The following is a 15,470-nucleotide window of genomic DNA, read 5'->3' on the forward strand; positions in this document are numbered from 1 at the left end:
TGTCCTTGTCTTCAGAGAAAGGGTTCCCTTTGTCCCCATTGTCCCAATACACACCTGATTCACACCTGCCAACCAGATAAGTAATGCCCATTTTCACCATCAGAGGTGTCTTATTTGGAATGGCAGAGGCTTCTGCTTGTCATTCACTGGAGTAATGTGAATCTTTGGATACTGATAAGGAGGCGATCCTCCAAATGTGGCCCACGGCCCACAGGTGGCTGTGAGGTCCATCTGGGGGACAGAGAATGGATCTAGGAAGGCGTCCTTCCTTTCCTGGGGCGTATTTGGTGATTGACATGCAAGTCCATTGACTTTACTTATGACCAGAGTTTACAAGGAATCTAAGGGAGTAATTAAGGCTTACTAAAATTTTAGCCTTGTTAAATGGGAATTAGCGTTACCAGAATTTTCTGAAGAGACTGCCTTTACAAATCCTCGGTGATTGTGCCACTCTGCATAGAAGCGTAGATGTTGAAAAGCCTCGCTGGCAGAGCTCTCAGTGACCCCTGGCTGCCCCAGACCGCATCTGTGAGGTGGCCACTTCCCAGCTGAGCAGCTGCAAAGGTGTGCCTTGCAGGCCCTGCTGAACCCAGTGGCGCCATCAGAAGCATCTTCTCTGTGACCGGATGCTGTTCACGTTGCTCTTGCCCTGGAGACTCACAGTGAAGCAGCGTCCTTGTTTTCCGCAGCCTCCTGGGACGTCTCCACACCCCCCCCAGCTTAGCAGGGGCAGACTTGACAGGAGGCACGTTCTTATTGATTGTAAAGCACGTTTAGCCCGGAGTGTGGCTGTTTCTGATTACAGCAGCGTTTAATTCTGTTAGTTTCGTTCCTTCTGGATCCCCGTGGGGAGCTCTACAGTTAGATAAGATTACTTCCAAGTTCCCCTCCAACTCTAAAGCCCTGTCGTTCTTGGCCAAGATGATTTAGGGGGGCTTAGCTCAGTTTGCAGGAGGACATTAATGTCTATCTGTCCCACCTTATTTGGACAGATCCCTACAGCTAGGGGAATATGTGTTCACATAAACAATTCTCCCTCTCACCAGCCTATCTTCACTTACCTTTGCATTTTAAAACTAACACCCACCCTCCCTGCCCAAAACCCCACACCTGAATTGTTGTCCACCCTGGTCAGAGGGATCCTTGAAGGCGCCAGTGGGCTCAAATGCCTCCTGAGGAAATAGTAGCTTAAGGAGCATCGTCCTGCCCCAGACTCAAAGCCGTCCAGCGATAACCTGGCCTCTTGTGGGGGGATCATGAGGCAGCCCCCGCCCTGATCTGCTCAGCCCTCTCAGGGCGATGGGAGAAGCATCTGTGTATATGTGGGCAGGGAGTGGAAAAAAAGGGATCGTTTCCAGGGAAAGTGTAATTGACAAGCATATGATAATATCCTTCAGAAAGATCATGAAACCGTTGTCATCTTTTTTTGCTTAGGCTGCTGCCCTGGTTCACATTTATCTTGATGGGTCTGCACTGGTGACTCACGGTGGAATCGAGATGGGGCAGGGCGTCCACACTAAGATGATCCAGGTAAGAATGCAAATAATTGGGTTAAATTGGGTGTGTGCTTGTAGACGTGTATGTGAGAGAGAAACTGTGGATGTACACTTTCTGTTCCAAACTAAAAAGGGTAGGAGACTCTCGCCTTGACAGCTTAGGCTGTTAGCGCTATTAGCAGAAACTGGTAAACAAGCCAGTTTTGTAACTGACCCTTCTAAAAATTCAGCAGAAGGGTCTCAGGTTGTCTTATCGCTAAAGCAGGTTGGGTGGCTGTTTGTTGCTTTCCTTTGGATATAGCAACAAGAGTGTTGTCTTTTTTGAACCTTTGTTGGGTAATAAAAAGATGTCTAAATTCTGTTGTGTTGCTTATTTCTTGCCCTTTTTATAGTAAGGACTCTGAACAATTGATAATATATCACATTTGATATTTCTAACCAAACGTTACCAGTTTTCTTTTGGCTTGTTCACTTTAGCAACTAGCTACTGTTTCTATATTGCTAATTATAATAGTAATGTTACAGATTATAAACATGTGGAAGAGGCAATATATTTTTTAAAATTACCCTGCACCATTCCACCACTTCTTGATAATCACTGTTTGGAGGTCTTTCCGTAGTGTTTTTTTTTTTTTCCAAAAATTCACTAACATGCTGTTTATATAATTTTGTATCCTGGCTTTTCCCCTGGTCCTTACACAGAGTGAGCACTTCCTCCTGTGATTAAGAATTCTTTGCAATCATTATGGTTAATGGCTGCATGTGGGTGTTCGTATAATTTACTTAACCATTCCCGGTTGTTGAACACTTCAGTGAATATTTTTGTCCATAAACCTGTGAGCGGATCAATGATTATTTTTAAAATAGATTCCCAGAAGTGGAATTACTGGGTCACAGAGTGTATTTTTAATCATTTGACACATATTACCAAATTGTTTTCCAAAAGGTATCCGTCTCATTACACCACTAACCAACAGTGTATGTTACAGATTGTTAAAAAAAATCTTAGAAAAATTTGATAGGTGAAGGATAGTATCTCATTATTGCCTTGATTTGCATTCTTCTCATTATAGAGATATTGAATATATATTTTCTTGCGTGTTATCAGCCACTTCAGAGTTATCTGGTCGTATGTTCCCCATTTTAGGGGTGAGACTTCAGTGTTTTCCATATGGGGCCACCAGAGACCTTTGTTCTAAGTCCCTGCACTCTGTGTAGACAGTCTTCTGAAAGCCAATGATGTGGAAGGGATCTGTATGCCTGTGTCCTTGTCGCATTGTGGGCAAACTCTATTGAGCTATATTGATTGCGGGAAAGAGGAGAATTTTGGATGAGGTGAAGTTAGCAATGTGATTTTGTTCCCAGCACTAAAACAAAGGAAGAACAAAGAGCCAACTAAGTCATTGGGTTAGCGAGTGGCGCCAGCACCATTTCCTTCTGTGATCACGCGTGGTGCTGCTGCTTTTCCAAGGCCATTGTCCTTTGTCACAAGAGGCACTCTTTTCCTGGAGCATCTCCAGAAATGTGGATAAGGCATGTCCTGTCTGATAAGGTGGGCTTTGCTAGAATTTGCAGAGTGTGGCGTAGGAGAGGCCTCCAAGGGGCTGATTTCATGTTGATGAAGACATGCGGCATTTCCTCCTGCCTTGGCTTGTGGCCTCGCCTCCTCTTCCTGAGTTATCACACATAAGAATGTCAGAGAAAAAGATGTGTGCTCAGGACTTGGGGTCCAGACTAGCGACAGGGTGTTTAGAAAGAGGAGCTTTCGTGGCTGGAGGAATTCATGGTTCTGTCCTCTTGTCCCCTTCGTGCATGAGGGCTTCACACACCTGCTACCGCCTGGGCACGTGCTCGGGTCTATGAGTAGGCAAAGTGCTTGAAAAGAAACTGTCTTCTGAAATCCAGGTGGCCAGTCGTGAATTAAGGATGCCGATGTCTAGTGTCCACCTGCGTGGAACCAGCACGGAAACCGTCCCTAATACAAATCCCTCTGGAGCATCCTTGGTGGCGGATCTCAATGGGTTGGCAGTGAAGGTAAAAATCATGGCAGTGGCCTCCAAATCGTTAACCCATCAGGGCCAAGTACTGGGGTGGAGCTCAGAAGATGCTAAGAATGAATCCGGCTCTTATCTCCCTCCCACTCGTCTCGGTGACGCCACCCCCGCCAGCCTGGACCCAGCCCCGTCTAGGGCCTGTTGGTGCTGCAGCCCCCAGCGGCTCCCCTGAGCTGGAAATGCCCCCTCTTTTCTCCCTCCCTCCTGACATCTCACTGGTCAGCAGGTCGGTTCAGTTCTACTCAGAAATGTCTCTGTGTCTTTCCACTTCCCCGTGGCGGTTACTTGGCAGCTGTGACCCAGATGCACACCTCCTGCCAGCGCCATCACAAGGCTCTTCCCTGCGCCCTGGTTCCATCGCCTTTCCCCTGGCTGCACACTGCCAAGGCGGGCTTTCCCACAAAGTAAATCTGTGCTGAGTTTAAAACAGTGGCCGGTGGTTTGCCAACAGTTTTTCTGTTAGTTCCTGACCTCTCAGCGTGGCTACAAGGCCCCTCTCCTAGGGGCCCGTCTTTAAGACCAGCTAACCCTTCCCCCCACCCCGTGCAACCTTCACATCACCTTCTCCAGGGCTGGTCTCCTCCTTCTCCGTATTCCCACAGGTTTTCAAATAAGCTGATGTAATGGCATATATCATGTGGTTTTGAAATTGGTGTTTGCATGAAATTATGATCATAATTTTAACTAAAAAATAATCCCTAGGATGCTTGTCAAACTCTTCTAAAACGCCTTGAACCCATCATCAGCAAGAATCCTCATGGCACGTGGAAGGATTGGGTGAGAATCACTGTTGTTCTGTGTTTCATGTCAGAAAAAAAAAAAAAGAGTGGGGAGAGTGAGAGAGAGATGTGAGAATTAAATACTGGTAGAAAGGGCTTTGAAAGGCACTACAGTTACATAGTGATACATAGGGGCCCTTTGGCTCTTGGCATGTGGAAATCTTATCATGATGGTGGAGGAACTCTTACATCTAGGAAAATTCTCTATTAGAGAAAAAGATGGTTCTTCTGTCCTGTTTTAAGCAAGAATTAATTAATGTTTCTTCCTATGGAACCTAGGTATTTTCTAGATGATAGCTGTAAATCTGTTCTCCTTTGTTGGGTTCCACTGTTTCTAAAATGGGAAGACAACACCAGAATCCTTCTATAAAAGTAGAAATCATGTAAGTGCTCATTTAGAAATAGGAGACCGAGCCATTGGGCGTACATTCCACCAGGAGTGGGCACTGAATGGAATGGAAACACTCCACTGCTTCCTTGGATCTACTTGCAATCTAGTTGGAAGAGAAGACCCACATTCTAAAGTCAGCTAGCAAACTTTTCAGAGTAATAAGTTCTAAAGTACTAGATGGTATGGAATGAGTATCAATAAAGGCTGGGAGTATGTGTCACGCTGACTGTTCTAGAATGTCACATTAGTAGCATTGGTCTGGAGGAAATAACATTTGAGGAGTCTTACTTAGAAATGGCTCCTGCTATTCCACAGAGTTAGGACTCATTTGATAACTCATATTGTGGGAGCTCTCAGTCCTTTCTGGGCGTCTTTATTTTTGCCCTCTGCCTGGGCTGCCTGGGCCCAGGAGGGCTGAGAGAGTCTGGTTGGAGAAAGCTGGAGAGAGATGCAGTGCAAGAGAGTCGGTCCTCCCCTGTCGTGAAATGTTACCCTTCAGCCTACTTTCTCCTGTAATGGTTGCACTTCTCATGTTTTCCATTCTCAGACTTGGGGACATGGACCTAAACTCCATTTTTCTGTATATTAGGGAACTGTGTGCACTGCAGAGTCAGGAGAACCTTTGATGTAACTGGTATAATTTAGCAAAATTATACCCCTCTCCTAAGACTGTTATGGATATGTGATATTAGAATTAAACATCCAACCACGCATTGTTTCCCGACATGTTCCATGGTAACGGGCTAAGTCTTTCCAGATGACTGAGTGAAATTCTTCATAAGCAGAACCCGCATTGCCCACTGCAGTCCGGTCTATAGTGTAACACAGCAGGAGTCCTTTATTATGATCAGATGCATTGAGCGACGCTGTCACTGCAAGCAGTGAACCACCAGGCCTGTGGAGGTGGAGAATGCTGGGAGGAGTAAATTGCTCCTGGTCCTTCCTAGTTATGACTACTGATGGCTTTCTTGAACAGATACTAACAGTACAATTGAGGTCTCGGGTGGTTCTTACTCTGAACATGCTCACTGCGTCACGTTCACTCTTCTTTCACAGGCGCAGGCCGCTTTTGACGAAAGCATTAGTCTCTCGGCGACTGGATACTTCAGGTACAGAGACCCTTCACAACGTCCTGTGGAAACCAGCGGTGGGCTCTGGAGGAAGAGTTTCACTTCCGTTTGCAGTTTTGGCAAAAACTGATTTGTACCTTCCATTAACCCACTGTTAGAAAGAACATTTGGCTGCTACTTAATCCAAATATCCAGAAGGGTTTTTGTTGGGAAAAATAGGCGTGCAAATAAAATGCAGCTGAATTGATGATTCAAGTTGTAGTGGGCAGTTCTGGAGGGTTCTCTGGGGGTTGGTGCTTGGAACCCACAGAGTGTTTGACCTTTTGTTGGAAACTTGGTGTATCCCTTAAATTAAGAAACAAAGGTGAGGAAATGCAAATGAAACCCATAATAAGATAGATACCATTTCACGCCGTCTAGATTGGCAAAGAATAGCAAATTTGACAATAACTGTATGTTGTCAAGGTGTGGAACAACTGGAACTCAGATGCTTTGGGAAACAATTTATCAAATTATTTTAATGGAGAGTGAAGGCCATCAGCGAGCAGGGTGATACGGAGAGTCTTACCTGATTTTGTCACTTTGCCAGTTGTCCTGGGAGTCCCAGGGCCCTGGCTGGCTCTCAGGAGTAAGCACCGGAAGCATTGTTCATGGCTCCCTACAGGCTGTGGGGAGCAGAGGAGAGCAGGGTGGAAAGGGCTGGCGAGCTGCTGGCCTGTGCTCCTCTTTTACCAGCTCGTTCACTTGGTGTCCTTAGAGGAGAGCTGGGAGCAGAGCAGGCCAGGGAGACCACAGCAGTGGCAAAGAATGAGAGGCAAGGGCCTGATCCTTTACTTAGAGGCTGACTGCTGGAGGCGGAAAGACAGAGGAACGGGCAAGTGCGCACCATTGAAGTGGTGTTTGGTGTAAGATGCAGGTTGAATTCCCCAAATCTGATGACAACAGGATTACATGATCCAATTAGCTGAAAGCAATAGGACAGATAATCATACAGTCAGCAGCTAACTTCCAGGCGTAAGGAGTCATTGGTAGGGAGCGATCGGATACTTTTATCAGACAAAGCAAGTTTAATAAGAAAGAAGTCAATATGTATTTATTCATAGGTTGACTGCGTGCATTATGTGCTGGCCCATCATTGCGCAAGTGTCCTCCTCTGGTTTGCTGTGGATAGAAATTGAGCACAGCCCCTAAGGGGTCTGTTTAATCATCATGGTCTGCAATTAGGGGACTTGATCACTTAACAACACTCCTCAAGAATTCTGTTTCCTCCAGGGGTTATGAGGCAAACATGAACTGGGAGACAGGCGAAGGCCATCCTTTCGAGTACTTTGTTTTTGGAGCTGCCTGTTCCGAGGTGGAAATAGACTGCCTGACAGGTGCTCATAAGGTCAGTACCAACGGGGAGGGTCTTTGAGTTGTGCCCTAGATACACCTCAATTCCGCATTTGCCATCAATCTGTGCATCATATAAACGCCATGTCTTTGGCCTAGGGGTAATTTCTCTGTGTCCGCAGAAGGACTAGAAGCTCAGCTGTTGCCTTGATGCCAGGGTTACTTCCATGGAAAATACCAGTGGCCTTTCTTCTTTATTTCCCTGGTGCTTTTACATGGAATCAGGAAAGAAACCGCTTAAAGGAAGCAGCACAGCCTAAAGGGAGCGTCTTGTAGACTGCTGGGACAACCAGAAATCCTGACCTCTTCTGTGAGCTGCCATCATATGACCTTCTTAGAGGAGTTCATGAGCATATCTGCTAACAAGGACCACGGGCCAGCCCGGGGAAGCTAGTGGCCAGCTTTCGATATCTTTTATCCAGCTAGGTCCTGCTCTTTTTGTTTTAAGAGCATCTTTATGCTTTTAAAGGATGCTAGGAGGAGACGCACACACACACTCAGACACACACATTCCTCCTTCATGGACTCATGCAGCTTCTCCTCTTGTAGCTGGGCCTTTGAGGGTAAACAAAGCCACTTACTGGCCACTGTCAATAATAATAAATGATCATCAATACATTAAATGGGACTGTGATGCCCTCACAGCTGTCATCTGATTATCTGTCCGAAAACCTACCCAGAAGGAAGCTCTAGTTCTTGGTATTTCCAAACATCCTTTGTGACTACATCTTGAACTGTGCTCAGATATAAGTTTTCATTTAATGTGTGTCCATCATGTGTGTTTTTTAAACTATAATCAGCCTAATCTTTGAAATTATCTACACCTTTATTGAACCTGCTCATTCAAGTCTGGCTTGTCCGGGTTCTAACTCAGAATGGATCAGCTTTAGGGAACTTTGGATGAGGGCAAAACAGTGATTGCTTTAAGCATGGTTTTCACGCCAAAGTAGGTGTCCTGTGTTGGCTGTTCGGGAGTTAGATGTTAGAGAGTTTGCTAGAAGGTTCTCTCATGCTGATGCCTGCATTTCTTCTCCTTCAATGAAAAAGCTGGTGTCAACGTACTCATTTGGGTTTTCTGATGTCTTATATATGCTTTGGCCTTGTTAAATTCTAAGAACGAGGTAGTAATTAGCCTTGCTGTGAAATTTTAAGGTGTGTTCCTATAACTTAATTGAACAGTCTTAAGAGATGTGCTAAATAGTCTTCCCAGATGCCTTCATAAAAGCTAGGTCTGTAGCTTGGATTGGGCATCACCCCTAGGCAAAAGGGGGCCCTCTCTGGAAGCTGTTTCTCAGTCATTCTCCTCATGTTGGCAGAATTGCTCTCATTCCTGCAAAATTTCCCTCGCTGTGAACTTGCAGCTATATATTAGTTATCTATTGCTGTGTAAAAAATTATCCCCAAACTTGGCAGCTGAAAATAGCAAATGTGTGTTACCTGACACCATTCCTGAGGGTTAGGAATCTCGAGTGGCTTGTCTGGGTGATTCTGGCGCAGGATTTCTCATGAGGTTGCCGTCAAGCAACCATCTCCAGGTGGCTGGAGAACCCAATTCCAAGCTCCATCACACGGCTGTTGGCTGGAGGTCTCCACTGTTTACCACGTAGACCTCTCTGTAGGATGCTGCAGTGTCCTCAGAACATGAAAGCTGTCCGCCCACCATGGAAACTGGTCCAAAGAAAAATAGAGAGAGTATGAGCAAGTGAGAGAGCACCCATGACAGAAGCGACAGAAGCCACAGTCTTTTATAGCCTAGTATTGGGGTGACGCACTGTCACTTCTGCCATATCCTGCTGGTCACACAAACCACCCTGGTAGAGTGTGGGAGAGGGCCACATAAGGGTGTGAATACCAGGAGGTGGGGATCCTTGAAGGCCATCTTGGAGGCTGGCTACCACAACCTGGAACATCTCTCTCCAGCCCTATCAAACGACAGTGACAAACGGTAGTAAGTCCACAGCTTTGACACAAAACATTCACTAACACTGCAGCCTTGAGAGCACCTGCCCTCACCTCCAGCTGAGGCCACTGGTCTCCTGGAAAGCCAGCCTTGCTAAATGGTGTCAAAGAGAACTTGACAGTTTTCACCGTGTCTTTAAATAAGAGAGGGGAGTGCCTGATTTTTTATTTTAGTAAAACGTTCTGGATCACTCTCCAATTTTCTTGAGAAAACTGTTTGATGAAAGTCCCAGATCAAATAAGGAAACTCTTGGGTTTCCTTTGTTCCATTAATGACCGTAAGTAGAATCTGTTTGCCATGGCAGAAGCCACTATGTCACATAAAAGAAGAGACAGACTTGCTGGAGAGCAAAGGTGTTACCAGCAGCCTGGCGGGGCCTGCTGTATTCCTCCTCACTTGTAGGAGAAATGCTGAGAAACTTATCAGGAAACTTTTGGTCACCAAGTTGTACTGTCAGATTTATTTTATCTTCTGCTTTAAAAATGAAAAATCTAGAACGGCAGATAGCAGTTGAAAGACGTTTTTGCTGATGCACCCAGTTCTGTGTTTCAGTAAACATCACCCAGCCGCCTGGACTCTGGCTGTTGGGTTGGGTGGGAGCCACAGTGTTTCTCAACCAGGGTCCTGAGGGCCATCAGTGTTTTCTGTGTCATGTTATGTCTGTTGCTGTGGATTAAACTCAGTATGTTGCAACACTCAGCTGGACTCAAAGTCAAGTAAATATTTTTCTCTTCCATTGTTTCCAAGAGAAAAAAAAATCAGTGCTTAAGCCAGTTGAGTATTTATGTAACTTTGACAGTTATACATAATAAACTTTGTAAGGCAATAAAATCTTTGTTGCTTCTTTCTTCAGCAATATAATGTGGCCCAAAGAAAGGTTCTATACCAATGTCATCCTGGCAGGAACTGTTTCTCAGCTTTTTCTCCATAAGTTGTATTCATTAAAATAAACATTTTAATTTTTTTTATTACTAGAACATCAGAACAGACATTGTCATGGATATTGGCTACAGTATAAATCCAGCCCTTGACAGAGGTCAGGTATGTACACTGATCTGCCTCCTTCCTCTCTGTAAAGCCAGAGCTGCTGTGGGATCTGCAGGGAAAACCTTCCATCTGGCTTGGTCATCATCGTATCTTTCTACCCTGTCATGAGAATCTTTCTATTCAGGCCAGCCACAGAACTCACACCTCTTATTGTTTAAAATTAGGAAGGAAACTAGGGTGTTTTAGGTAGTTTTTGAAGAAACATACAGTCTGTGATTGGGGAGCTTGAACGAGGCAAGACTGAGCCTGGAGGTGACAAAACGAGCCCACACCTTGGGGTAGAAGCAGAATGTTGTGCTGAGCGCCGAGCCTTGGGCGTGTGACTGACTTGAGCTTCGAGGAACGTACAGTTGGGCTGGGATAACAACATCACACAGTTACAGCAGTAGCTATTGGTAGGTAGTCTGTTTTGTCCGCAGACATTTTTTGTTTAAATTTGAAATAATTGGCAAGATTGAGAAATCACAGGCTGTTTTACATACGTATTCAAATGTCTAGCATCTCTTGGGACACAGCAAGTTCACTGGAGCTCCATTTCCACGAGGACAAGTGAACTGGCTGCCTCTTTAGAGAGTCATGCTCTCCTTCTAGGATGCAAGACCCACCTGGAAGCCTCACTCACTGTCTTTACCTGCCCGCACCTGTGGGCCATTCCGCTCACTACCTCCATTGAGAACATAATCTGGGGCAGTCTCCCTCTGATCTCGCCTGTGTTGCTGGAGAATGGGGAGAATGTGTGGGTTGGAGAAGTCAAGCAGGCTTCAGGGAGAAGGTGGGCGTGGACAAGGGAGTCAAGGAATGAACAGGGAAAGGCTTTCTGGGTGGGGAGTGGAGGCACCAACGGAGAAAGAGGTGAAATGCAGCACCTGTGTGTTCACGGCTGAGGAGAGGGCTGATGACAGTGGTGAGCGCCTGTGTCAGCGGCGTGGCCGTGAGGCTGAGGGGGAGAATGAGAGAGGGCGGGTTGGTGGAGGCTCTACGAACACAGGCACCTAAGTAGGTGGAGGTGACTGGCCCGGGGCGTGGTCTGGACTTTTAGGAAGATTCCTCTAACCTCGTGGTAGAGAAGAACATCCTGCCAGTAGACAGAAGTGAGGATGGAGAGTGGGGGTGGGGGGGCACTATGGCCCCGGGAAGGAAGTAAAGGAAGAAGAGACCCAGAAGTCAGAAAAACGAGTGGACAGGTAATTTTGGCCGCGTGCAAACCTCTGAGAACCGGAGCATTTTACAGCTGTAGTGGAAGCTTAGAGAGCACACGGTTCAAACCCTTCCTGTTACAAGCAAAGAAACTGCGTCCAGAGACGTGAGGCCCGCCAGCTCGGGAGCAAGGATGGTGGATGACAGGACCGGATTCTCAGCCCTGGGAGCCTCTGTGCTCGGGGCTGTGGGCAGATCCGCAGAGAGGGTGTCGCCTGTCCCCAAGCAGGAAAAATGAGGGCGTTTGGGCTCCAGGCTATAATTTTAGTGCCAAACTGAGATTCAAACTCAAGTCTTTTGACTTTGAACTTAGTGCTGAATAAGATGTTAGAAATGCTTTTCAGTAAACTTTTAAGTAAATTTTGGAGACATGCTTCAAGACATGCTGAAAACCCTCTTAAATGGTATTTTAAAAATTCAAACAACAGCATGAAGTGAAATGCTACTGTTGACTGTATTTTCTCATCTGGAAATTTTGGTTTTTTCTTCCCTCAGGTTGAAGGCGCGTTTATTCAAGGCATGGGACTCTATACAATAGAGGAACTGAAGTATTCTCCTCAGGGTGTCCTGTACACCCGTGGTCCAAACCAATATAAAATCCCGGCCATCTGTGACGTCCCTACAGAGCTGCACATTTCTTTTTTGCCTCCTTCTGAAAACGCAAATACTCTGTATTCGTCTAAGGTAAGCCATGCTCGAGGAGTAAATGCACGTTTGTGTGATATCTGTGTCGGGGGGGCAGTGGGCTTCATTCAGCTCTTGGTTGTTTGGGGTTTTTACCAGGATTGTTGAAGAAAAAGCCCTATTAAACATTTTAATTATAAAATTATTTAACAACATTATAAATTTTAAAAAATTACTCCAAATCTTGCAGCCTAATACAAACTACTATCACCATCAGATTTTATCTGATTTTTCGTTGCAGTGATCATCTTCACACCTATATTTGCCTTCTCCATTTGAGATCATTTCCTTAGGCTGGAATCCTGAGAATGAGAATACTGGGTTAAAATATTAAATTACTTTTCTAAAGCAAACAGTTACATATGTAATACTGAATGTTTGATGTATGCATATACACACATATGTACCTATAGATTCCCATCTCCGTATATATACATGCATATACAGAGGAGAGTCACAGTCTAGTGGACTTGTTTCCCTCCCAGGGTCTGGGAGAGCCTGGGCTGTTCCTGGGGTGTTCGGTGTTTTTTGCCATCCATGACGCGGTGAACGCAGCGCGACAGGAGAGAGGCCTGCGTGGACCCTTGAAGCTCAATAGTCCACTGACCCCAGAGAAGATTAGAATGGCCTGTGAAGATAAGTTCACGGAAATGGTACGTTCTGCTCATGAAATTCTAGATTTTTGTCCCCTGTCCTTGTGGTCAGTTTCATTAACCCACCGTGGTGGCTTTCCATGGAAGAAAAGGGCATTTGAGCAGGAGAAGAGCAGAGTGGCCCTTGGATTGCATTTGTCATCAGCCCGTCGCTGCCTGGCCCGCAGTCGGGCTCAGGTCTACAGCATTTGGAGAAAGAAAGTTGTTCTTCATTCATCAGTTGTGTGTTCCTCCCTTGTTTTGATCCCTTCCCAGAACACCTTGGTCAGGAGCAGAAGTTCAGGAAGTGTGCTCTGAACCTAAGACCCCCAGGCCAAGAATATGGGCCACTCCACCAGTCTCTCTCCCTCCACCACAGACGGGCACTGGGAAGGTGTGGGCAGTTCCTGGTTTGAACATGGAGTGGGAAGGGCTCTCTCTGGCCCGACCCCAATAGCAGGAGTCCCTCCTGTGACACCGCTGCCGAGAAACGTCTCAGCTGCCTTTGGTCATTTTCAGTGACGAGATTTTAACTGTGGAGGAAGTCATGACGATCATAGTGACCTCTCCGACTATAAACAAGTCATTCCTTCTACTGGGGGGGGGAGCCCCTGCTGCACCCCCTCCTACGCTGGCTCCTTGTGGAGCCCCCTAGCCTTTCCTAAGCCCCATGAGTCACCTCTTCACTCTGGAGAAACACAGAGACTGACTCCACTTTTCACTTGTCCCCCTTCAAGGGTGAGATGACCCTCATAGCTGCCCCCCTCCGGTCCTCTCCTGGATCCCTCCACATTCTCAGGCTGTCCTTCCAAGACCTCCCATTGTCCTGGGTACCCTCTGGGAACTTTTTATCCTATTCTCTATTTTGCTACTTTTTGCCTCTCACAAACATTTTCCAAGTTGCAAACATCCAGATTTGTTCTTTTATTCTAGATTCCAAGAGATGAACCTGGATCCTATGTTCCTTGGAATATACTCATATGAGTCAAATATAAACTTCTGAGCAAAAAGGGGTGACTTTTCCAACAAAGCAATCTGTCCAGTCTCTGCGCTCTAAGATGCTAGATCTAAAAGACGAACTTCACAGTTAAAAATCATTTCACAGAATATTGTTTTTATATGATGCTGATTTTAAATGTTTCATTTAGATTTTGATATATATGCTTAAGCAATTTATAAATCATATTTTAAATGGCATAAATACTAACTAGTTTCCTCTGGAGTGATATTCTCCATTACTCTGTGCCTTAAATCCATCCAGCTGAATGGAATAGAAGAGGATGGCTTGTGTGATGTATACTTGGCTTGTATCCACCAACAGAAATTATACCGTCTGCTGAAAGGCAATTTTTTTTTCTCAATACTTGTATTAGTAGTATGAACTGTAAACTTGTCATTTTCTCATTTGTCCCCATCTGCCATCACCCTCCTTTTCTTGTCAGAATGGATCCTGGCACTGGATCTAAAGAGTCCGTGAGACCAAAAATAAACAAATAAATTGGACTTCATCAAAGCTAAAAACTTTTTTTGTATGCCTCAAAAGACACTACAAGAAATTGAAAAGATAGACCACAGAATGAGAGAAAATATTTGCAAACCATATATCTGATAAAGATTTAATGTGCAGAATATATAAAAAGAATTCTTATAATCAGCCAACAATAAGAAGATAAATAACCCAATTTAAAAATGGTCAAAGAAATAGAATAGACATTTCTCCAAAGAAGGTATATAAATGGCCAGTAAGCACAATAAAAGATGCTCAAACTCATTATTCATTAAAGAAATGGAAATCAAAACCACAGTGAGACACCATTTCATACCCAGTAGGATGGCTAGAATCAAAGTGTTGGACTAGAGTCAGTGCTGACAAGGATGTGGAGAATTTGGAATCCTTGTCCATTGCTGGGGAGAATGAAAGTGGTGCAGATGCTGTGGAAAACAGGTTGGCAGGTCCTCAAAAAATTAAACATAGAATCATCATATGACCACTCCTAGGTGTATGCCCAAGAGAACTGAAAACATAGGTTCACACAAAAGCTTGCACACAAATGTTCATGGCGGTATTCATAATAGCCAAGAGTGGAAGCAACAGAACTGTACCAACTGATAACAAAATGTGCTGGACAAAATGTAGACTGTCCAAACAAGGGGCAATTATTCAGCCATACTAAGGATGGAACACTGTACATGCCACAGCACGACGCACCTTGAACATGTTACGCTACGTGAAAGAAGCCAGACACAAAAGGCCACATGTGGTGTGAATCCATCTGTATGAAATGTCCAGAACAGGAAGTTCATAGAGACAGAGGCGGATTAGTGGTTGCCAGGGGCTGAGGGGAGAGGGGGTGGGGCAGTGACTGCTATTGAGTTGGGGGTTTCTTTGTGGGGGTGATGGAAATGTTCTGGAATTAGATACTGCTGAGGCTGTACACCCTGTGAATATACTAAAAACCACTGAATTGTACACTTTCAAACAGTGAATTTTATGGTGTGTGAAAAAAAAGATATGGCAGAGAAATGGAAAAGGTGGGAAAGATTGAGAAGTTGTGAGAATCCTAAGAAATTTATCCCAATGGCCTTCAGTGACAGGACACCTGAAAGGGGGCTACACAGCAGGACATCACCCCGGACCACTCCATCTCCATTCCTAGCAGAGGGAAGCATCTCTTGTGAGGGGTAGAGGACTGGGACTGGTGTGTGATAACACTCCCAACTCGGGACCCTTGTTCCTGGGCCAGGGGAAGACGGCAGTGGCTCTTCAA

At 45.3% G+C, this 15,470-nt stretch overlaps 1 protein-coding gene across 1 annotated transcript; it reads left to right on the forward strand.

Annotated features, from left to right (window-relative positions):
- Window positions 1-1,405: 1,405 nt before the first annotated feature.
- Window positions 1,406-15,030, forward strand: LOC106800047 (aldehyde oxidase 1-like). The gene is made up of 9 exons (XM_087435739.1): window positions 1,406-1,530; window positions 3,402-3,530; window positions 4,253-4,327; window positions 5,777-5,829; window positions 7,063-7,177; window positions 10,118-10,183; window positions 11,882-12,070; window positions 12,556-12,723; window positions 13,636-15,030. The coding sequence occupies exons 1-9, from the start codon at window positions 1,498-1,500 to the stop codon at window positions 13,684-13,686; spliced, it is 879 nt and encodes a 292-aa protein (XP_087291865.1). The 5' UTR covers window positions 1,406-1,497; the 3' UTR covers window positions 13,687-15,030.
- The last annotated feature ends 440 nt before the right edge of the window (window positions 15,031-15,470 follow it).

Source organism: Ceratotherium simum, chromosome 9 (genome assembly GCF_057802395.1).
Source record: "Ceratotherium simum simum isolate JZ-2026a chromosome 9, ASM5780239v1, whole genome shotgun sequence".
Classification (NCBI taxonomy): Eukaryota; Metazoa; Chordata; class Mammalia; order Perissodactyla; family Rhinocerotidae; genus Ceratotherium; species Ceratotherium simum.